Source organism: Ictidomys tridecemlineatus, chromosome 3, assembly GCF_052094955.1.
Source record: "Ictidomys tridecemlineatus isolate mIctTri1 chromosome 3, mIctTri1.hap1, whole genome shotgun sequence".
NCBI lineage: Eukaryota > Metazoa > Chordata > Mammalia > Rodentia > Sciuridae > Ictidomys > Ictidomys tridecemlineatus.
Window position 1 is genome coordinate 65,209,796 of NC_135479.1, and position 25,448 is coordinate 65,235,243.

General features: G+C 34.4%; 1 protein-coding gene and 1 pseudogene across 5 annotated transcripts in view; both read left to right on the forward strand.

Annotated features, from left to right (window-relative positions):
* LOC144376210 (zinc finger protein 519-like) overlaps window positions 1-25,448 on the forward strand; it is a 92,398-nt gene that overhangs the window by 56,489 nt on the left and 10,461 nt on the right. For 2 of the 5 annotated variants that reach the window (XR_013436436.1, XM_078043076.1), the window contains exons 2-4: window positions 10,047-10,133; window positions 10,948-11,074; window positions 24,080-24,182. Coding sequence is in view for 2 of the 5 variants with exons in the window: in XM_078043076.1 (XP_077899202.1) it covers window positions 10,047-10,133; window positions 10,948-11,074; window positions 24,080-24,168 (303 nt within the window). In the remaining 3 variants the exon portion in view is untranslated. Of the gene's footprint in view, window positions 1-10,046; window positions 10,134-10,947; window positions 11,075-15,031; window positions 15,166-24,079; window positions 24,183-25,448 lie in introns of those variants that run through there. The other 3 variants (XR_013436438.1, XR_013436437.1, XM_078043077.1) reach the window with 3 other exon arrangements.
* LOC144375589 (uncharacterized) lies at window positions 15,083-23,056 on the forward strand (annotated as a pseudogene).

Consider the following 25,448-nt stretch of genomic DNA (forward strand, 5'->3'; position numbering starts at 1 on the left):
GCTATAGCAAGTAAAAAATCCAGTCTAATTTTTTTTTTTTTTAAGATTGGGAGCCATCTCATCACAAAGGCATAAAAAGTTAACTTCTGCTTCATTATAAATTACTGTGATTTGTAAAGGTGCTTGAAATGCCTACCGGTGCCTTGAACTCACCCATGTCTGGTTTTCCCTGATGAGATAACAACCCTCCCTGAAACTTTAGTGATGACTCATAAATTCTGGCTTTTTCTGACTAAATAACAACTCACTCTGAAACTTTAGTGGTGCATCATAAATTCTGATGTTGTGATCTAAAGTTACTCCCTAAGTGCTAAACCATTTAGACTATTAACCTGCTAAGTGTCATTGTATTATGCTTGTGAAAATCCTGTTATTCATGTAATTTCTCAAGTCACCCTTCTTTTGTAACTTTTTGTGCTATAAAACTACAGTTTTAGAGAACTGGAGTGCTGAATTCTTTTCCCATGGGTTTCAGGAGAGACTGTTATGCTCAAATACAGGACCTCCTAAAGACCACCAGAGACTAATATCGATGTAAGCACCAAAGAGGTGTTTATTGCAAGTTAGCTCAGTTCTCCACACACAAAGAAACTGGTGGCTGAGCCTGGGGTTTGCAGCAGTTTTATAACTCTTTGGGGAAAGCAGAAACCACCCATACATCATAGCATCTCTTAGAAAATCATCACATACCTTTGGAAAATCATAAACAACTCTAAAACATGGCTAGCACATTCACTGGTGGGTACAAGCTGAGTAAGTATGATTTGTTAGTACAAGATGGGGATTCATTTGAACAGATTGGCTTAGGCCATGAGGGGAGTATATGCTGAACTATATGGTTTCCCAAAATATTATCAACCACCATAAACTACTGGGAGAGTCATCTGGCATCCCAGGTATTTTCCCTGTGTCATGCTGATTTGTGGCTGCTAGGGGGTTGCTCTGGGTCCCCACCTAGCCTGACTGAGTCAGGGAAACCAGGCACAGCAGATCTCTCCTGTTATTTGTAGATAAACAACTCCGGGGGCTGGGAATGTGGCTCAGGTGGTAGCGAGCTCGTCTGGCATGCGTGAGGCCCGGGTTTGATCCTCAGCACCACGTACCAACAAAGATGTGTGTCCGCCAAGAACTAAAAAATGAATATTAAAAATTCTCTCTCTCTCTCTCTCTCTCTCTCTCTCTCTCCTCTCTCACTCTCTCTTAAAAAAAAAAACCAACTCCGCAGGATGGGTATGTTCCTAGTAGGACAAGAGTCATGCCCCCTTCATTGGACAGTCTTTGCTCTGAGGTAGAGGCTGGTTTCTCACCTATACTTTATGGTTTTTTATGTATATATATTTTTTAGCTGTAGCTGGACACAATACCTTTATTGCACTTATTTATTTTTATGTGGTACTGAGGATTGATTCCAGGATCTTGCACATGGGAGGTGAGCACTCTACTGCTGAGCCACAATCCCAGCCCCTTTTGTGTTGTTTTTTATTGGGAATTTTTACTTTAGGGGTTTTCTTCCCAGTTAAAAGTTCAATTTCTCACCTAAAAAGAACAGAGATCAAAAAATAAAGAAATAAAATTTGTTAATTATTGTCATTATTTTATATTAATTCCTGATTAATATACAAGTATAAATAATCCATAAACTGAAGTGACTTTATATGTAAGTTTAAATGAAAATGTTCTTTTGGTTGGGGAAGTTCCCACTTATGGGAAAACAACCTTGCCTTAAAATAACAGCAGCCTGAGACTCTGGAGTATATTTCTCAGATTATACAACAAAAAACAAACAAACAACAACAACAACAAAAAAAGAAAGAAACAGCACTCAACGACCTGAGATTCTAGCTCGTATTCATCCCTGTCACTCAAAAAAAGGACTCACTTCTCTCAGATTCAATGTTCATGATCTGAAGCCCCTTTCAATCAATAATATTTTGTGGGAACTATCCAATTGTGTGTCATCAGGGTGGGCTTTCACTTCTTATCTCCTGAGTCCTCCATTTTTGCAATCTGTAGTCTCACACCTCAGCATCACAGGTTGTTCTAAGATGCAGCAACTGAGGATCCCAAGTAGCCCTACTACTGAGAAGTAGGAAATGGTGAATGTTCATTGGCCTAGCAAGAGAGGCTGGGGGAGGAAGACTATTGGAACCACAAGACTGGCTGTATTGAAAACAGGAGCAAGCAGTTTGGGAATCTGGGTAGTCTCTGGATTCTGCAGGCTTAACTCCTCCACTTGGCCCCTATGTCCTCAGTCCTACTGGCCAACCAGGTGGGGAACATGTCAGTGGCAGAGACTCTTTGCTGCCTTCCTTATGCTCAAAGGGCATCCTCAGAATCTGCATAAAATACTATGTGGCAGGTGTGTTCCTGCAGCCCAGTGTCTTACCAGATGCTGGAGATTGACAGGTTGAATAATTATCAAAATCGAATCTTGAAGGTCCATTTTCCTGCAGGAAAGGAGCTGTCATTTTGGGGTACCTAATTTCCTTTTTAGGTAGTTAATTTTCATTTTGACATTCTTTTATTTTTACTTTCTTCATTATTATTATTTTGTTAAAGTTATGTGAACTCAGGGATACTGTACTACTTAGCCATATCCTTGGTAGTGGAGCCAGATTTACAGATATGTAATTTGTGTAGTTAGGTAAATTTGGTCTAATATCCAGTAAAATCAAGAATGAACACCATATTGAGGATGGAGTCCAGGATAGGGGGAATTCAAAATGTCCCCAAGGCCCTGAGCCCATCCCAAGGATATTTTAATGAAGCAGCTCACAGCAAACATGGAGATGCTAATCCAAAAGCACTTCCTGCCCAGATTACTCCTTCAGCCCACCTGTCCTCCCCACTTTGGATGTTCCCACCTACATTTCAACACTGGAACATAACACAACAAAGGATAGCAATGTGGCAGGAATGCAGGATAGCTGAAGGAAGACCTTAGTTATAAAAAAGCTAAAAAGACCTTAGTTTAAAAAAATCCCTTTCATGGATTCTACCTCTTTGGTCTTCTTTTTCTTCTGGGGAGAAGTCTTTTCTACTGACTTTAATAAAGCTTCTACTTTCCACTCTAAACTTGCCTTAGCACAGTTCTCTGGTGTTATACTTCAGCACTGGGGATGCAAGGACTTTTCACCAGTAAACAGCTTTAACAGTTTTAAATTTATTTTGAGAAAGGCCCTAGATAAGTTCCTGAGATTATTTTTGTTATGGTTTGATTTATCTATAATTTGCTATTGTAATAAATCATATTGTTTTTATATACAAATGTATTCATATGGGGATCTTATTTATATTGTGATTTCTTATTATTGTAATATTATATTTTCACAATATATATGAATATTAGGCCACGATAAGTTCTTTTTTTGCTCTTATAATTGAAAAGGTTTTTGGCTAAAGTTACATATAACTTTGTAGTAGATGAATTTTAAAAACTTATGCTTTGATTTCTTACTTCATTTAAAGTAAAACTTGATAATTTTTTTTTATTATTGCATTATTGTTGTATTTAATAGTCAGGTTTATTTGACATAACCATAAAACATGAAATATAATTTGCTCCCCTTCAGTATCCATTAGTTCCCCTTTCCCTATTCTCCTACTTTCTTCTATCATATATTTATTTATATATTTTTTAAAATTATTGCTTTATAGAATACATATAAAAGTAGACTTCACTGTGATATATTCATATTTCTACATAGCAGTTTTGGTGAGATATATTGTCAGTTAATTTGAGGGAAAATTATCACCTTTGTAATGATGAGTTTTATTATTTACCTGGGATGTATAATTCAGTCTTTTATGTGCTTTCTGTGACTTTTATTTTCTCAGAAGTTCTACATATTTTGTTTCTAAAAATGTACACATGTGAAATACCTCTTGCATAAGGCACCTATGTAAAATTTATACATAGTGTTTTATGCTCATTTTAAACTGGATATACTATAAAATGTTACTGGCCCCAGTGACAATTTTTTCTACAAATTATTATTTATCTCTTCCAAGATGTATATTTTATTGAGCCATGCCCTTGGGCTTCAAGTGTTTGATGACTACCATTGCATACTTACATATTATCATGATCACATATGCTCTAATTTCAGTAAGTCTCTGTGATGGGGAGTATCATGTATACTAAATAGCAAAATAGTTTCCACAAATTGATACTAATATAAATGCCTTTTGAGTTAATGATTATTAATTTGTTTAAATGTTCAACAATATTACTTAATTTTTCCCATGATGGGTTTTTATTTTGTATTTCTTAAATTTCTAAAGATTTTGAATGTTTAGAGTTAATAAACATATCTCACGTATAAATTTGAAGTTCAAACTTTTGTCTTTTATATATTTTTGGCTTAAAAGATGTGAAAATTCATTTCTCACCTTGTTTATTTTTACATTCCCCTCACAACCTCTTATATGTAATTTTGTATAGCAATGAGGGTCTCCCTTCATTTCCATGCAATTTCCCTTTTCTCTCCCTTTCCCACCCATCTCATGTCTCTGTTTAATGTTAATCTTTTCTTCCTGCTCTTCCTCCCTGCTCTGTTCATAGTTGTTCTCATTATATCAAAGAAGACATTTGGTATTTGTTTTTTAGGGATTGGCTAGCTTCACTAAGCATAATCTGCTCTAGTGCCATCCATTTCCCTGCAAATTTCATGATTTTGTCATTTTTAAGTGCTGTGTAATATTTCGTGGTGTATAAATGCCACATTTTTTTTTTATGCATTCATCTATTGAAGGGCATCTGGGTTGGTTCCACAGTCTAGCTATTGTGAATTGTGCTGCTATGAACATCGATGTGGCAGTATCCCTGTAGCATGCTCTTTTAAGGTCTTCAGGGAATAGTCCAAGAAGGGCAATAGCAGGGTCAAATGGTGGTTCCATTCCCAGCTTTCCCAGGAATATCCATACTGCTTTCCAAATTGGCCACACCAATTTGCAGTCCCACCAGCAATGTACAAGTGTACAATTTTCTCCACATCCTCGCCAGCACGTGTTGTTTTTTGACTTCATAGTGGCTGCCAATCTTACTGGAGTGAGATGGTATCTTAGGGTGGTTTTGATTTGCATTTCTCTGACTGCTAGAGATGGTGAGTATTTTTTCATGTACTTGTTGATTGATTGTAAATCCTCCTATGAGAAGTGTCTGTTCAGGTCTTTGGCGCATTTGTTGATTGGATTATTTCTTATTGTGTAATTTTTTGAGTTCTTTGTGTACTCTAGATATTAGGGCTCTATCTGAAGTGTGAGGAGTAAAAATTTGTTCCCAGGATGTAGGCTCCTATTTACCTCTCTTATTGTTTCTCTTGCTGAGAAAAAACTTTTTAGTTTAAGTAAGTCCCATTTGTTGATTCTTCTTATTAACTCTTGTGCTATGGGTGTCCTATTAAGGAATTTGGAGGCCGACCCCACAATATGTAGATCGGAGCCAACTTTTTCTTCTATCAGACACAGAGTCTCTGATTTGATATCACACTCCTTGATCCATTTTGAGTTAACTTTTGTGCATGGCAAGAGATAGGAATTTAGTTTCATTTTGTTGCATATGGATTTCCAGTTTTCCCAACACCATTTGTTGAAGATGCTATCCTTCCTCCATTGCATGCTTTTAACCCCTTTATCTAATATAAGATAGTTGTAACTTTGTGGATTAATGTCTGTGTCCTCTATTCTATACCATTGGTCCACTCGCCTGTTTTGGTACCAGTACCATGCTGTTTTTGTCACTATTGGTCTGTAATATAGTTTGAAATCTGTTATCACTATACCGCCTGATTCACACTTCCTGCTTAGAATTGCTTTTGCTATTCTGGGTCTTTTATTTTTCCATATGAATTTCATGATTGCTTTCACTATTTCTTCAAGAAATGCAGTTGGGATTTTGATTGGCATTGCATTAAACCTATAGGGAACTTTTGGTAATATCGCCATTTTGATAATGTTAGTTCTGCCTATCCATGAACAGGGTATATTTTTCCATATTCTAAGATCTTCTACTTCTATATTTACGGTTATATAGTTTTCATTATATAAATCTTTCACCTCTTTTGTTAGGTTGATTCCCAAGTATTTTATTTTTTTTTTGAGGATATTTTGAATGGAGTGTTTTTCCTCATTTCCGTATCAGAAGTTTTGTCGCTGATATACAGAAATGCCTTTGTTTATGCATGTTGATTTTATATCCTGCCACTTTGCTGAATTCATTTATTAGTTCTAGTAGTTTCTTTGTAGACCCTTTTTGTCACGACCCCCTTGCCCGCAAGGAAGACGCGACTCAGGAATCTTCTTTCAGCAGTTTATTCAGGCCCTTGACATTCTTCTAATAATTCTTCTAATCCCCGGAATAATAATTGGATGCCCCTCCCAGCCTTAATAAAGCACCTCGAACCCCAATGCGAAGCTGCCACATGGACCCTTCTCACAGGGTGCTAGAGAACGACACGCCAACTTTCTCTGATAAGGAGTTGACAATACGCCAAATCTCTCTGATATGGAGTTGTCCTTCACAGACCACAGCGGAGCCAGCGCCATCATGTAATGGCGACCACAGTCCGCAGGAACGGCTCACCACACCTTTTGGGTCTTCTAGGTATAGAATCATGTCTTTTGCAAATAGTGATAATTTAAGTTCTTTTTTTTCCTATTTTTATGCCTTTAATTTCTTTTGTCTGTCTAATTGCTCTGGCTAGTATTTCAAGGGCTATATTAAATAGAAGTGGTGAGAGAGGGCATCCCTGTCTTGTTCCAGATTTTAGAGGGAATGCCTTCAACTTTTCTCCATTCAGAATGATGCTAGACTGAGGCTTAGCATATATAACTGTTACAATGTCAAGGTAAGTTTCTGTTATCCCTAGTTTTTCTAATGTTTTGAACATAAAGGGATGGTTTACTTTGTCTAATGCTTTCTCTGCGTCTATCGAGATGATCATATGGTTCTTATATTTAAGTCTATTGATGTGGTGAATAACATTTATTGATTTCTGTATATTGAACCATCCTTGCATCCCAGGGATGAATCCTACTTGATCATGGTGCACAATTTTTTTGATGTGTTTTTGTATTTGATTCTCCAGAATTTTATTGAGGATTTTTGCATCTAGGTTCATTAGAGATATTGGTTTGTAGTTTTCTTTCTTTGAGGTGTCTTTGTCTGGTTTCGAAATCAGGGTAATGTTGGCCTCATAGAATGAATTTGGAAGAGCTCCCTCTTTTTCTATTTCCTGAAATAACTTGAAAATTATTGGTATTAATTCTTCTTTAAAGGTTTTGTAAAACTCTGCTGTATACCCATCCGGTCCTGGGCTTTTCTTGTTTGGTAGTCTTTTGATTGCTTCTTCAATTTCATCCATTGATATTGGTCTGTTCAAATTGTGTGTATACTCTTCACTCAGTCTGGGCAAATCATATGATTTAAGAAATTTATCAATGTCTTTACTATCTTCTATTTTATTGGAATATAGGTTTTCAAAATAATTTCTAATTGTCTTCTCTATTTCTCTAGCATCTCTTGTGATATTGCTTTTTTCATCCCGTATGTTAGTAACTTGAGTTCTCTCTCTTCTTCTCTTCGTTAGCATGGCTAAAGGTCTGTTGATCTTATTTATTTTTTCGAAGAACCAAGTTTTAGTTTTGTTAGTTTTTTCAATAATTTCTTTTGTTTCAATTTCATTGATTTCTACTCTGACTTTAATTATTTCTTGCCTTCTGCTACATTTGCTGTTGTTTAGCTCTTCCTTTTCTAGGGCTTTGAGATGAAGTGTGAGTTCATTTATTTGTTGTTTTATTTCTTTTTTTGAGGAATGACCTCCAGGTGATGAATTTCCCTCTTAAAACTGCTTTCATTGTGTCCTATAGATTCTGATATGTTGTGTTTGTATTTTCATTTATCTCTAAGAATTTTTTTATTTCCTCCTTTATGTCTTCTATAACCCATTGATCATTCAGTAACATATTGTTCATTTTCCATGTGATGTAGGAGTTTTCCTTCCTTCTTTTATCATTGATTTCCAGTTTCATTCCATTATGATCAGGTAAAATGCATCATATTATCTCCACCCTTTTATATTTACTGAGGGTTGCCCTATGGCATAATATATGGTCTATTTTTGAGAAGGATCCATGTGCTGCTGAGAAAAAAGTATATCCATTTGATGATGGTTGATATATTCTATATATGTCAGTTAAGTCTAGGTTATTGATTGTGGTATTGAGTTCTATAGTTTCTTTATTCAAATTTTGTTTGGAGAATCTGTCCAATGGTGAGAGAGGTGTGTTGAAGTCACCCATAATTATTGTGTTGTGGTCTATTTGATTCTTGAACTTTAGGTGAATTTGTTTTATGAATGTCCCAGCACCATTATTTGGTGCATAAATATTGATAATTGTTATGTCTTGTTGGTGTATGGTTCCTTTTAACAGTATATAATGTCCTTCCTTATCCCTTTTGATTAGCTTAGTCTTAAAGTCGATTGTATTCGATATGAGGATGGCCACCCTGCTTGCTTACAAGGACTGTGTGCGTGGTATATGTTTTCTCATCCTTTCACCTTCAGCCTGTGTATGTCATTTCCAATCAGATGTGTCTCCTGGAGGCAGCATATTGTTGGGTTTGTTTTATTAATCCATGATACCAGCCTATGTTGCTTTATGGAGAGTTTAAGCCATTAACATTTAGAGTTACTATCGATATGTGGTTTGTATTTCCAGCCATGTTTGATTATTTATCCTTTTTATTAAAAAAAGTTTAGTTTGTTTCTCCATGATTATCTTTCTCCTAGCTCTCTGTCTTTACCGAGGCACTTCCCACTGATGGTTTTGGTTATTGTTTTTCATTTGTTCCTTGTGCAGTGTTTTGCTCAAAATGCTTTGCAATGCTGGTTTTCTGGCTGCAAATTCTTTTAACTTTTTTGTATCATGAAAGATTTTTATTTCGTTGTCATACCTGAAGCTTAATTTTGCTGGATACAGAATTCTTGGTTGGCATCCATTGTCTTTCAGTGTTTGAAATACATTGTTTCATGACCTTCTTGCTTTCAGTGTCTGTGATGAAAAATCCGTTGTTTAACCTTATTGGTTTACCCCTGAATGTAATCTGCCTCCTTTCTCTTGTAGCTTTTAATATTTTCTCTTTGTTCTGTATATTGGATATCTTCATAACAATGTGTCTTGGTGTTGGTCTACTGTGATTTTGTGTGCTTGTTGTCCTGTGTGCATCTTCAATATGTATATCTGTTTCCTTTTTTATTCCTAGAAAGTTTTCTGTTATTATTTTATTCAGCAGGTTACTCATTCCCTTGGTTTGAATCTCTGTACCTTCTTCTATCACTCTGTTAGTGATACTCTCAATTGAGTTTTTAATTTGGTTTACAGTTTCCTTCATTTCTAGAATTATTTTTTGATGTTTTTATAATCTCTATCTCCTGCTAAAGATGCTTAACTTCTTCTTTTATCTGTTTATGTAATTCATTCTCAATGTGTTCTTTTATTGCTTGAATTTGCTGTCTCGTATCCTCTTTAAGGTTCCATTGCATCTGTCTAAGGTGTTCCTTGAGTTCTTTATATGACCATTTTTTTGATGACTTTAGGTCCTCCTGAATATTTAGGCTGTCCTGCATTGTTTGTACTCCTTTTCTTCCTTGCTTTTTCAAACTGCTCATGTTAATTCTTCTTCTGTTTGACTGCTGAGTTACTGTTTACTCCTATAAATTTATTTGATGCTTGGCAGGAAAGGTATTAGAAGGGAAGGGAAGAAGTCACTAAAGAAAATGAGAGTAAGCAGGTAGAATTCAAGGAAGGGGGAATAATAAAAATTGAAAAGAACTGAAAAGACAAAAGAAGAAAAAAATAGGAAATAAAAAATAGAATTTTTTAAAAATAATAATAATAATAAAATTAAAATTAAAATTAGAAGAAAAAAATTAAAAAACAACAAGAAAGAAAAATGAAAATGAAAGAAAAAACTCAAATCAAAAAAACGAAAAAAAAAAACCCCTAATAAATGCAGTCTTAGAGTTTGATTAACTTCTCTTCAGGAGGTGGCACTGTGCCCACCAGGCCAAGCTTCTCCTGTCAATACGCGGGAACCAATCACTGTGCAGCAGCTCCTCCTCCCAAACTGGGTGAGTCTCCAATCCTGAGTGCCTAGGGCCTCCTCTTGTGTCTAGTCACTTCCCCACTTTCCCTCTAGCCAGGCCCCTCTCACCGGTGATGTTCACCACAATACTGGCTACCCGCCAGGTCTGTTGCTCCCGGGAGCCCTGTTTTCATAAACTACTGGGCACACTCTCCCTTTTTGCCATTCCCTCAGACCCTAAGTTTGTAGAGCATGGGGCTGAGAATCCTCAGTGAATTTTACTTGCCCTCCAGTAGCCACACCCCCGGTAGCTGGTGCAAGAGACCTCAGTTGTCAGCACTTGTGGAAGCGGTAGCCAGGAGTTCCGCGCCACAGGTCCTGCGCCACGTCTGATTCCCTTGGTCTGGCTATCGAGCTCACAGGAGAGCTGGCAGGGGCCCTCATGGGAGAGGTGGGAGGGGCCCTTAAGGTTTCCCCAATGTGTAAAGAGGGAAGGCTAGGGGATTACACACCTGTAGTCACAGGTTTCAATGGAGTTATCTCCTCTGCTGCAGTCTGGTGATGTCAGTTCTCTGCCATGGTGTTATCTCTTGCAATTGGCGACAGTTCGTTTCCCTTTGCTGGGTGACCAATGCAATGGGTGGGTCATTACTGTCTCTCCCAAGCCCCGTTTAAAACCTGTGGCCACTACATATGAAGGCTTGGTTGGCATTTGCCACCATAGGATTAGAAGGGCTGACCAGTTGTTTCAGCCGGATGGATTAGTGCTGAATCACAGCTGTTTGTCTGAGGAAATTACATTACAGACTGCAAATATTTTTGTATTCAATGTGTTATTTATTTACATATTCTTATTTTAGGAAATGTTAACATTTATGGATATAGCCATTGATTTTACTGAAGAGGAGTGGGAATGCCTTCAGCCTGCTCAGAAAAATTTATATAGAAATGTGATGCTAGAGAACTATAGAAACTTTGCCTTTTTGGGTAAGTTTAATTTCCTTTTAAAATTATTAATTACTAATTATTATTTAATTTACTTCTGTTGCAGAGTATCTTCTGGGAACTTCTCTATTAAAATCAGTTTCAGATTTGTGTTTCAAAGGAAAAGGGCATTTTTAGTACAGATATTTTACTATCTCTCTCTCTCTTTCTCTCACTCTCATATATATATATGTATATAAATTTTTCTCTTTGACTCGACTCTTTCTTTGTGTGTTACACATCCTTCACTTTAGATAAGTAGTACCTAGTATAATTTAGTGATGTAAACTAATGTAGATTACACATAGCAGGGGACACAGCTGAGTCATTCAAATGTCAAGGAGAAAAACAAACTGAAAAATGTTGAAAGAGTAGTTATCCAGCAGAAAAAAAATTTCAGAAGCTTAGGTTTATTTATTTTGATTGCAATCATTTAACACATGCTGCCCTATATTTATCACATTTTCAAATCTATTGTTAAAAATGAAGGAGAATGTCAAAGCCTTAAATTCTGCCTTAGAGAGAAGCTTCACTGAATCATCACAGGTTTTATCAAGAGGAATAGATCTTTTATGAATAAACTGCACAGGATGGTGACCTATTAAATACTATGTGGATGGTAAGGACACATTCTGCTAAGACAACACTGAATATCATGAGATATTTTTGCAGGTATATCACAATTTTATGCAAGTGAGTCAAGATATTGTAATGGGTTCTAGAAGTCCAGGATCTGACAGTACTGAATTTCCCAGAGCTGGTGTACAAAAACAGAGCAAAATTGTTATTAAGACCAAAGCATTTACAGAGTTTTGTGTGAGTTTAGCAATACAAGCAGTAACAGTTATCTAGATTACATTATAACCCCATTTTATCCAACACCTGTTGAGCTGACGCTGTTAATGGTTTTTATCTCCCCAAGTAACCAAAATTCAAGTATCTTGGGGTCCTATTTTATTGTTTCTCTTCTTTTGAGGAGAATAATTATTCTCTTGTTTGGATGAACTCTTATTTTCCAGGGTTAAATGAAACTTAGATATCAGCATGTGAAGTCCCTAATGAACATTTATAACTGCTATTTTTCAAGCATAAAGCTAGAGTCCAAACAGGACATGTTGGCATAAGTGTAGCATTCTATGCTTTTCCCCACATGATCAAAGGCAAAGGATCTTGTCATGCTGGTCAGGTGGAACCTCATATATTACATAATTTTATTGGTAATGTCGGTTTGAGAATAAAATGTCTATTCAATGCAGATGACCAATTTGAGTATTAACTTTATGTTGTATATTGAGCATATTAACTGTAAATAAAACAATATTCAATGCATACTGATATAAGAAAGGGTAGATCTTTGTATGTTTCTGTATTAAAAGGAAAGTATTAGGATACAATTTCTCACTCAACAAAAGCTTGTCCAAAAGAATTATGAGAAATTTCATGATTTAAAACTATATCTCATTGATTAAAAATTGTGCAAAATGATGAGATGTAAGGGCAGGAGCATTATCCATCTTTAATCAAATAGGGCCTCTAGAAGCAGATCATGCTTGGTTTCTTTCCATGCTCTCTGCTGGAACTGACTTGACATTTTTATTTAGATTCAATTCTGTTTGTAAATTTTTTTTTCTTTTCTTTTGTGTTTTGCAATAATGCACTAGTAATCATAAATATTTTGAAGTGAATAAATCATTATACTTCTACTTTATATTTTTTTACATTTTTAAATTTTTTTTTAATTTTAATTAGTGATTTAATTCTGGATTTTTTTAAATTATGGCATGCTTGGATTCTTTTCACACTTTATATATATATATATATATATATATATATATATATATATATATATATATGGAGAGAGAGAGAGAGAGAGAGAGAGTGAGTGTCTTTGACTATAATATCAACCCTACAGAAAACACACTGTGTGTGTGTATATATATATATATATATATATATATTTCCCACTTCCCTTTATATATCCTATAGATTTTTAATTTTTACAATATTTACAAGTTGCTTAGACTTGTCTTAAACTTGGTACTGGTTGATACGCCTCTTCCATATTTGTAGAATTTTCAATTTGCACACTAGGAATGCCCCTCTCATTTTTTCTTAAAGAATTATTCACATAAACATTGTGCTCATTGATGCTAATATTTTTCAATTTCACTCTCTAAACATTTGTTAAATAGTTATTTAGTGTTCTTTGAGTAATTCATAACTGTCAGTATTCTAATGTTAAATTCTTCATGTTTTATTTTTCTTTTTTTGTCACTTGGATTTAGCCCATGCTTCTCTTTGTTTATATTTGCTGTACTATTTTTTATTTGTTCAATAAAGGAGCCATCAGTATATTATATAGTCCATTTTCGGGAAAAAAGTATAAAAATTTTAAATAAAAAGATAGGCAAGGACAGTGCTGCATCCTTGTAATATTTGCTAATTGGAAGGTCATAAAAAAGTACTTCATGTTTGAGAGAAGTCACAGAAATTTAGAAACAGCATGGCTCAAACAATTTAAAAAAGACTTGTGTTGTAGTTTGTGATATAGCTTTTTTTGGGTAATGTCAAGCATTACACATGAAAAATCATTACACATTAAAAGTTGGATGACCTAAAGATCCAGAATTTCCAGTACTAAATATGTATCCATGAACAATTAAATCAGAAAATTGAAGAGATACCTCGGCTTTTGTGTTTAGTGCCAATATTTTTCTCAATATTAAAGTTGGAGACTAAATTTGTGTGCCCATCAATGTCAAATGTTTAAAAATATGTACTTGTATACTATTATTATTTAGTTATAAAATATTTTGTCTCTTAAAGTGTTATAAGAAATATATGCAGGACTTTGAATTAAGTGAAAGGTGGCAGGCAGATATTAAATTGTGGGAGCTTTTGATTCACATGTGGAAGTCAGAAATTTAGTGAGCAAAATTTTGCTCAGCAGGTACTGTGTTTTATGTAGGGTTGATATTATAGGGTTGATATATAAAATATTTTTTATTTTATTGAGCATAATAGGGTCAGAGTTTAATTTTACCACATAGCGAGTGTATTATGTTCTTCATAAATACTAGTAGAAGAAATACAATACCTTGTAAGAGAAAAATTGATAATTATATGAAATAATGATTTTGTTAATTCATTCTATTTAGTCATTTTACCTTGTATATATAGTATAAAGTACCATGATATATTTATAAATAAACAAATTGTATTTGTCAATAAAGGAAATTCTCATATCACACAAATGTAATAATAAAAAATTAATTTATTATACTTGATTGTCATGTGTTGAATTCATCCAAATATTATGTCCATAATCTATGCAAGGTTTTTTTGGTCTTTTAAAATGTTTGTATGAAAACTTTTATAGATATTTATGTATATATTTCTTAGTAAATTTTTTGTTCATATTTCTTTTTAAGAGTCCATTGCCTCTTTACCTTGTTGAATATTATGGTATTATCATTCAAAATCTGCTAGATATTTTCATGTCTCTATGTCATGGAAGACAAAAACCATATTTTGGACACTCTTTAAAAAAAACCAGAAATGTTTGTATATGTTTTACATTTCTCTTATTCTACTGACAGTGAAGGTAGATGGTAGATATTTCCTAAATACACACTACTATCTTATGAAGGTCAAAGGCTGTTAATGATACTTTTCTACACTTAATTATATTACTCTTCTTAATGATGTTCTCCTCTTGGATACTGTGGTCTCTACAAAAATTTGGATAATATTCTCAAGGTAATTTTTTCTGTACATTTTTACTGAACTAATTATATTTTTTGGATTTATGGTAACTTTGGATTTACTAATCTGCTACACTCATGATGTACTTATTTTACCTTAATTTCATGTTATGTATTAAAAATATATTTATCCCAGTCTAATAGGTATTTTTTTTAATTTTTGTATTTTTCAATCATGACTCGAATCATATCTAAGAATATTCACCAGAAAAGGACCTAAAAAATAGATTTCATGAAGTGATAATTGCAAAATATAAAAGTTGTGATCTTAACTATTTACCACAAAAGAAAATATGGAAAACTACAAGTGAGAGTGAACACCAGAAATCATATAAAAAAATCAGACCTTGTTCACCACCAGAGAAATTATACTGGAGAGAAGCCCTACAAATGTACAGAATGTGGCAAAGCTTTTGGTCAAAAATCAGACCTTATTCGATACAGCAGAACTCACACTGGAGGGAAGCCCTACACCTACAAAGATTGTGGCAAAGCTTTTGGTGACAAATCAAACCTTATTCACCACAGGAGAACTCACACTGGAGAGAAGCCCTACAAATGCAAATATTGTGGCAAAGCTTTTCATCGAAAAATCAGTCCTTATTTGCCACAGGAGAACTCACACTGGAGAGAAGCCCTACAAATGTGAAGATTGTGGCAAAGCATTTGGTCAAAAATCAAACCTTATTTGCCACAGGAGAACTCACACTGGAGAGAAGCCGTACAAATGTAAAGATTGTGGCAAAGCATTTGGTCAAAAATCAGTCCTTATTTGCCACAGTAGAACTCACACTGGAGAGAAGCCCTACAAATGTACAGAATGTGGCAAAGATTTTGGTCAAAAATCACATCTTATTTCCCACAGCAGAACACCCACTGGAGAAAAGCCCTACAAATGTAAAGAATGTGGCAAAGCTTTTGGTGAAAAATCAAGCCTTATTCGCCACAGAACTCACACTGGAGAGAAGCCCTACAAATGTAAAGAATGTGGCAAAGCTTTTGGTGAAATATCAGGCCTTATTCGCCACAGCAGAACTCACACTGGAGAGAAGCCCTACAAATGTAAAAAATGTGGCAAAGCTTTTGGTCAAAAAATAGACCTTATTCACCACAGCAGAACTCACTGGAGAGAAGCTCTACAAATGTAATGAATGTGGCAAAGCTTTTACTCAAAAAACAGGCTTTATTTGCCACAGAGGAACTCACACTAGAGAAAAGCCTTACAAATATAAAGAATGTGGCAAAGCCTTCAGTCAAAATAATACCTTATTTGCCACAACAAAACTCACACTGGAGAGAATCCTCACAAACGCAAAGTGTGTGACAAAGTTTTTACTCAAATATTTTACCTTATTTGCCACAGAAGCATTTACACTGGAGAGAAGCATTACAAATATAAGGAATGTGGCAAAGCTTTTAGCAATACAGCAGGCCCTATTCACCACAACAGAACTCACACTGGAGAAAAGCCCTACAAATGTGAATAATGTGGAAAAGCTTTTAATAAAAAATAAAAGTTTACTCACCACAGCACAAGACATCCTGGTGAATGTGAGTGAAATGTGAATAAAGTGATAATACTTTTAAAGAAAGACTAAACCTTGGGGCTGGGGTTGTGGTTCAGTGGTAGAGTGCTATCCTCACATGTATGAAATTCTGGGTTTGATTCTCAGCACCACATAGAAATAAATAAGTGAAAAAAAGGTATTCTGTCCAACTACATCTAGAAAATACACATTAAAAAGAGAAAGACTAAACCTTATTAACAACCGAATTTATACAGAAAAGAACCCCTACACATTGCAATAATGCAGCAAAGCTTTTAATAAGAAATCAATTCTTTTCACCACTAGGCTACTTATTCTGGAAAAAAGACATCTAAATGTACAGAATGTAGAAACATTTTAAATTATATATCATATATTACTAGACATCAGAGAAAACACACTGTAGAGAAGCTCTACAAATGAGACTATTGTACGATTACTCTAAGAAAGGGACAACATTTAATCCTCACCACAATAACCATAGTGTAGAGAAAATTTTGAAATGTGAAAATTGACAATGTGACAATGCCTCTAAAATTATTCACCAATACTCAGCACCTGTGGATACATGCTGGTTAGAGAAAATACAAATGGAAAAAAAATAGCTACATGTTTCTTAAACACTGCTTATTTTTGGAGAATTCATTGTGCCCAGAAACTCTAAAAAGTTAAATGCTGGGGTCCGGCCGCAGCAGAATAACTGGGGGGTGACGAATAACTTCAGTACTTTGATACAGCAGGAGAGGGAGCCCTTTATTGTAAAACAACAGAGGTATTTATACATTTTGTACAGCTTATCTTAATTAGCATAAACTAGATACATCAGTCAACCAATAAGGAATCTCCACACTTAATGGCTCGCTTTTGTTACTTCACAAACCACTCCCTCTGGCATTTTGCCAGGCACCATCCAGACTTGTTTACGAACTCTAATATTTCTCTGGTAAAATACCAGGTGTTATTTTGACTTATTTACAGACTCTAACAGTTAAATAATATTTCCAAAATGTATTTAAATTTTAAATTCATTGAACATCTGAAAACTCATACTAATAGTGAACATTGAACAGATTTTGTCCAAAATGTATGCCTTATATAACAATGAAACATTTATAATAAATGTGAGAGTATAGTAAAGTTATTATCTATACATTACACCTTGATGTATATAAGGATCAGTAAAATACAGAACTCATTTAACTTTAGAAAACAAGTAGTTGTCTTTAACTTTTGCTTAAATATATTAAGCATTATAAAGTTATTTTGTAGAAATATCCGTCATAAATATCATACATGCATAGTGAAGAAACTGCATCTTTGAAAGAATATCATTGTTTTTCTAAATCAAAAATTACTATTTTCATTTTGAATACTGAGAAAAGAATTATATAAAATCTATTTTTGATGTTTAACACTGAAATGTAATATTTTAAACTTTAATTTTTTTTGCATTTCAGTTTAAGTTTAGGTATTTTTATACACTGAGCCATATTCCTAAGCCCACCCTCCACTTTTTCAAATTTTGAGACTGTCTTGCTAAGTTGTTTGAAACCACACTACGAATCTGAGGCTGAATTTAAACTTCTGAAATTTCTCAGCTTCCCAGTTTGCTTGGATTACAAGCATGGACCATCATGCCAGGTTTACAGTGCATTTTTTTTTACCTATATTTACCTTATGTATGCAATATGTCTTTATAACTGAATATTTGTTTATATGTTAACCCTCATGTATTGCATCCTGTTGTTAAATGACGGACATCATAGTGTTCCACTTGACTAAATGTTCTATGTAACAGGAAAACATACTGTTGAGTGAAAAATATTCCAGCATCTATTAATACTTTTACACATTTTAATCAAACTTAATGTGAAATACAATTTGCATAAGTCAGATACAATTTGCATAAGTATTTTTTTTTCTGTTTGTATTTATGGTGGAATTAAGAGTTATAAGAAGGATATAGATATAGAAAAATAAGCCCCAGATTTTCATATCTTGATTTATAACTGTTAAAATTTTTACTTTTTAACATTTTATCATTTCCTAGTGATTTAAATAGACTAAATTTTCACAACCTTAAAGGTAGCTCTTACAGAAGAGAAGAGCTTTATCTTTCTTGTGTGCACAATAATATAGAAATAAAAAATTGTAAAGACTGAAGTAAGAGGTAGTGGATGAAGTGTGGTTTCCAAATACTAGGGGAAAAATGGACATATAATCAGTTAAAGGTAATTGACGAAAGATAAGTTGCCCACTTTGAGCTACAACAGCATTTGAAAAAAAAAAGTGTCACCAAATAAGCAAAGATTATTCACTTCCATTTGTATGCTTTGTAATATTTTCCAAAAGTTTTCTGCATATTTTATTGCAGTCAAATTGGGAAATAATCCAGAGTGTTAAAAAAGACAAGTATTGCTCCTCTGGTTTTAAAAGCAAGAAAAGAAATAGAGAGAGATTTATTGAGCTAGAAAAATTTGCTATTTAGAGTTAAATAAAAAATAAAAAGAACTGAGATTACCAGAGTCTAAGTATAATGTATTTCAGCCATCCCTGGCTGCACAGGGCATTTTTGCTTAACAAAGAATTTGTTCACGTATGTATGCTTAAAGAACATTGCTGTTTTTAGTCACTCTTTTTCATGAATAACAATGATGTGTCTTTCAACAGTTTGCAGCCAAAAAATACACAATTTCAGAAATCTTCTGTTTCATCCTCCATATATTCTGCCACAATGTTCACCAGGACAAGATAATATAAACCTTTTGGCAGTCCCATCAAGAATTCACTTCTATTAATTTTAAGGCCAAACATATACTACATAGAAAAGTATGATACATGGAACAACATAATTTTACTTAGTAAAAATAATTTTTTTCATGAGAAATATATCCCAACTCTTTTGTCTTGGGATTACATTAGAAAAATATGAGGTAATTATACTGTGTATTATGACCTTAGGCTATGAGCCTTAAAATTACCTTAAAATAAAAAAGAATATTAATGTTTATTTTTAAATATAGCTTTTATATTTCAAATATTCAAATTCCACAGCAATCAATGATACAAAAACATGAGAAAAACAAATGCAGTTTGATGTCTCATCATGACATTTCAATACCTGCTGTAGATTGCCTGTGGCTTCCACTTTTAATTTGAACAAATAATAATATTTCCATACAATTTGGGTGAAGTGGAGGACAAAAATCTCCTGCATTGCTTTCCTGGGAAAGCCATCATACTTGAAACATCTGAACCCCAAATCAAAATATGTGTACTCTACATTCTAATTATATCAGTTCTTAACTCATTTAGCATTAAACAAAATCCACTTTCTTCTGGTTGAATATCTTGAGCTCAAAGATATGGAACATGGGTGCTAAAAGAAGTATGACATAAATAATGAGGTCTTTTTTTGCATAAGGCAAATTGCACTTTTTGTATTTGATTTTTCTGCCTGTGAAGATCTACATTTCTCTTCCTACAACGGTATTATGATTGATGGTGACTTGTGTGAGTACAGGAGGCTTAAAATTCAGCTACGTGTTTGAGTCCTTTCACTGGTAAAAAATACTATAATTTTTACTCTAATAGAAGACTCAAAATGGTGCTACAAAAACCTATTTTTTAAATCTGCCTCTTTATTCATGGTTTTCTAATGGTTTTGATGTAGACAATTCAGACCATTTCTGATTAATGGGTGTCATCAAGATGTAAATTCCCTCTATAATCATTAGCAATGAGACAATTCTTCCCATTAAAAATAAAAACATTCTCATAGAGTCTTTGCTATATTCTAAGGAATCACTCTTGCTTTTGCTTTACTAAACAAAATAAATTCCACATATTTGAGTCCCAAAGTAAATGGCAATACATTCACCTAAGCACCATGAGGATTACAAGAAATAAAAGATATCTCCTTTGAAATATAAAAACAAATAAGAATCAGAAATGCTAAGCCATTACCATCTAAAATATACCAGAGCTTTTAAAAATGTAATCTTAGATGTTCTATTCACTCTCATAGTAAGATGCCTTAGACTCAAACATGTTTAATCACTCACTAAAGGTCACCCAGTGAATGCATAACAGTTCTTATTCTAAAGCTTTTACAGAATTTTTTGATAATACATTGCAAAGTCTCACCTCTCTTCTTTAGAAATAAGACACAGAGGTTGTTTTAGTCTAATTTATAATGTTATAGAAAAATACCAGAAACAGGCCAATGTATAAAAAGAGATATAAATGCATAAAAATATTTTCTGAGAGGCTGGGGTTGTGGCTCAATGGTAGAGTGCTCACCTGTCACATGCAAGAAGCTGGGTTCAATTCTCAGCACCACATAAAAATGAATTAATAAATAAAATAAAGATATTGTGTCCATCTACAACTTATAAGTACATAAAAATATTTTGTGAGTACATAGTTCTGAAGATTTAAGTGCACTGTACCAGAATCTTCTCAGCTCCTGTGACAGTTCCTTCACCTGCATTACACATGAGGTGGCATTATGGTGAGGGCTCATTTGAGAGGTAGAGAGAACATAATAAGACAGGAAGTCAGAGAAATTCAGAAAAAAGACTTGCTCTTTTGTAACAACTGGCTTTAATAAGAACTATGTTGTGCCCTATGAAAGTTACATTAACCCTCTCCAAGAACATATCTCCCAATGATCTATCTACAGTAGATCTCATTTCTTAAACATTCCACTATTTCCCAACTCTCTCCCTTTGAAACTAAGTTCCAAACACATGAGCATTTGGGGGACATACTCAAATCATAATGAAAGTAATATGAGAGAGACAATGGAAAAAATGAGACATAGAATGTCATTACTTTGTAGTTATAAAGATTCTAGATACTACAATAAAATGCTTTAGAGTATAGAAATTATTTTAGGTTGATATTTTATTTTAAAGACAATAGGAAATTTAATTAAATTACTTTTTGAAGAATAAATTAATTTGAATGTGACAAGACTAACGGGCTATGTATATTAAAATAAGGAAAAAGTCTGTGCAAAAACTCAATGAATGTTTAGTAAACAATGCCTAGGTATAAAAAACGAATGCTGGGCTTTCTGATTATGCTATATCAAGCCAAAAGTTTACTGGCTAAAATCTGGTGGCCCTCAAAACCAGAGGAAATATTCCTATAAAAGATGCAGTGGACATCAGTCTCAGGAGCTTCCTACTTACAATATCTACTTCCAAAGACTACATGATTTATAGTAATTCTCAGGAGTATTACTTTTCTATCAATTTAAAGTTTTAGCTTTCTATATAGTTACCACACCATCTCATGGCCAGAACAATATTTTCTTGAACTTCTTCATATATTAATCTATACACTATCTCAGATATGTTTGTTTCTATATTGTCAGGGATCCCTCCTAGTGAATTCTGAGATGTGTGAGAGGTTGAACAAGCATAGAAATTTGCTTATAAAAAATAAGCCATGTTGTAGGTGGGAAGTAAAATGAGAAAAGAAGCAAACGTTCTCATCTAAACTTGTATGTGCTGATACTACACAAGGTTATTCCAATGATGTCTGGTTTGGGGTAGGGAAGCAACTTTTCTTATACATTATGACACAAACTTCATCAAATATGGTTGTTACAGACTTTTTGAGAACACCAATTTTTTCTTAGTAATTTCTACATTGAAAAACTACTGTTACTTACAACAAAACTATCCATTGCAATAAATCTGAAATGGTTCTTTAATATTTCAAAACAGAAAATTGATGGCATTATTCACAGAATGCTAATATTTTCCAATAACACCTCACACCACAATATATGGACCTTATATAGTTTAACACCTATAGGGGTTCTTAACACAATGGATAGATAATTAAAATAAAGAGTGAAATGAGACTCAGAAACAACTAATTATAGTAAAAATTATTATTACCTTATTTCAAATACTAGTGCACCCTTTTGCTTTTTTTACCAGAAGTTAATTTTTTTAACATTTGGTATGATATTTCACTTTATTTAAATAACATAATAAGTAGCATTTTTTTCATATGTACTCTCTGATTCATCTCGAATATATTTGCATACCCCAAGACCTTAGCAGATTTCTATACACATTATTCACTAGAGAAACCGTAGTTACTTCTGAAATCTATATTGCTTTTTTCAAATGAGGTCCCGTAGTTTAAAAAAAAAATCTGAGATAATTATAATGAACTTATTTCTAATTAGCATATACTAAGTAGCTGATAAATACTTGTGAAAAGGTTGAAGAAATAATAAGAGCACTTATATAATCTGTGCAATGTGGTATGTGGTATTTCATGATTTTAGCTACAACTTATTGAATATAACAACAATCTTAGTATGTGAGTAAGATGTGGGTATGATGAACCAATAATAAATGAAAATTTCATGCTGCATTGTTAGTAATTCACCAAACAACTTTTTAAAAACAGACACTCTGATGTGTGGTTTTTGACAATGATTATATTATGAATGAATGAAGCTCAGTAAATGAATAATTGGAGCTACATACTTGCTTAGGGTTCCTATCATTCATTGTGAAAAACCTTTAGCTACATAAAATTTTAATACTGTATGTACCATTGTGATATAATGGAATTTTGATAAAATGTACATTAATAATGCATTGAGTCTTATATCAGTTTATGAATAAACTTACTGTATATGATTTCCTCAATTCTACGTGTCTTATGTTTTAAGAATCACTTATTTCTAGGCCCTTAAATTTGCTAAACTAATATTTGCCATGATCTAGAGGTTAGATCATGGCAAATATTACTACTGGCCTTGCCCTTACGCACTCTAGATCGCTTCCATGATGCCTATTAGCTGCCAAATGTCACTTAATTGGTTTTATCCAACATAGATTTTTTGCAAAAATCTATGAGATTGAGAAATCCAAGCTATATTTTTTCTCTAGGCACTTGTTGCTTGTTTGTACATGAACTTTCTTTTAAAATTCCTAATATTTCTAACATCCACTCACTTTTTTCAAGATTGACATATCTACTTAATTTTTCACATTGTGGGCTGATGGCCTTGTCTCTGGAAAAAGAACAAATTTACACAAACAGGTTCCCTCAATTTCCAACTGCTGGTCTTCAAACCACCTCTACAGAGATTTTGTCTAACACTAAAGTAAAGGTGAGCCTCATTCTGCAGGAGCTGATACTCTCCTTGTGACTACATTAACCTTCCTCCTCAGGAATAGCAGGGGAATGGTGGGTCTCTAGGAGGAGAAGTCCAAGGCCACATACTGACAGAGAGGGTAACAAGATGAGTGATGACAATGTCATAGGTGAGAAATAGATCCATGGTGAGCCTGAGGAGAAGCTGTTTTGTGGTGGCTATTTGTAGATAACTGGATTTTGGAAGAGAGGTGAGAAGGGAAAAATGAAAGTAGGGCATTAAGAAAATAGTAATAGGGATGCAAGGGTGTGCCTGCTCCACGATTAAAAAAAATGTTTCTATGCAGCAGAGGATGAGAGTGGCAGACCACTGGTTCTTCACTGCCACCCTCTGTGTATGGCTGATTTTCTCTTCTGTAAAGCCAAGCATAAAATACATCTACTCCACAGGCTGCTCCTGGCACACATTTTTCCAACATTTTCATCAGAACAAAAAGGGTTTCTTCCCAGATCCAGTTCAATGCCATCAGGATTCTGATTGGTCCTGTCTGTTTTGTGTCCAGAACTAAGGCTACAGAAAGAGGGAGAAGACAGTCTTAACATTGACAGTCGACAGAAAAAAACACAGGGTGGTTGGAGAAGCTCTTCTTAACTCTCCCACAAAAGGTATGTACATTGAACTCTCTGGTTAGGAAGAACTCATATATAGGGACACAGAAACAGTATCAACTAAATGTAGTGAATCTTGGATGGAAACCAAGGCATCTCTCTAACACTGTATATGTGAGTGTTTTATATATTTGTGTATATGCTATGTATTCTATATGTATGTGGATGTATACATGTATCAATGCATTCCTGAGTGTGTATGCACATGTGTGGGTTTATATAGACATATAAGTGTGCTTACCTAGGTATGGGTAAATAGTTGTTGAAGTGTGTCATAGGCCACATACTCTGGAAGCAGAGGCTGAGATTTTCTGTGTACAACATGCTCATTGGTGATCTGCACTCATGAAAGGAAAAGAAAAGAAGTTGTGTTTGGCAATAGAAGAAGTGAAATTTCAATGTAGCTTGACAGTGCCTGTATAAGACAGTAGAGAGTTCTGAAACAAGTGTCACTACTAAGTGTTATCTTACTCAGATGGAAATGTCTAGACCAAAGTGGCCAAGCCTTGATCTTCCTACTTCACTCACCACTGGATGTGGCCTGCCTAGAAAGGCATGATGCTGGGGAAAGGCTCTCTGAAACTGAGGTAGAGACTGATGGTAAAGGCTGCCATTTGCACTCCTTTGTATTAGGCAGCAAACCTCCTTGAAAGAGAAATCCAGAAGCTGCCTCTGCATGGCTACAATACCTGAGTAGAGGAAGCATTTCTGTCGAATGCCTTCTCAGACCACACTACCACGTGTCTGTGCCAGTCCAGAAGCAATAAACCTAAGCGGAGGATATCTGGGCTCAGATTAGTCTCAAGTGACTCCAGGAAAAGTAAATTCCTAGTTATAGCATGAGTAGGTATAATAAATTCAAAATGACTACATTTAAAAAATATATCTATCATCAAGAACTGCAGTATGTATTGCCTTTCCCTGAATGCATTGGCCTTTGAGTGATTTGGTCTCTGGGTTATATCAGAAGTACTGTGCTAACTCTAGGTATGACTTCAAAAGTAATTACTCTCTAGTAGCATTATGCTACTGACTACTTCCAACTGCACTGATGGAGAGATCACACAGAGGAACTCTAAGAGTATGGGGAGATGGAGAAGGACCCATGTGAGCCCAACGGCCAGCCATCCTCACCAAGCTTCCAGGCATGTGAGTGATACCTACAAACCAGCTAAGTACCACCAGGTAAACCAGCTGATGCCCATTAGCCAAACCCTGATGAACACTGACAAAATGGGTGACATTATAAAATTCAGTTGTTTA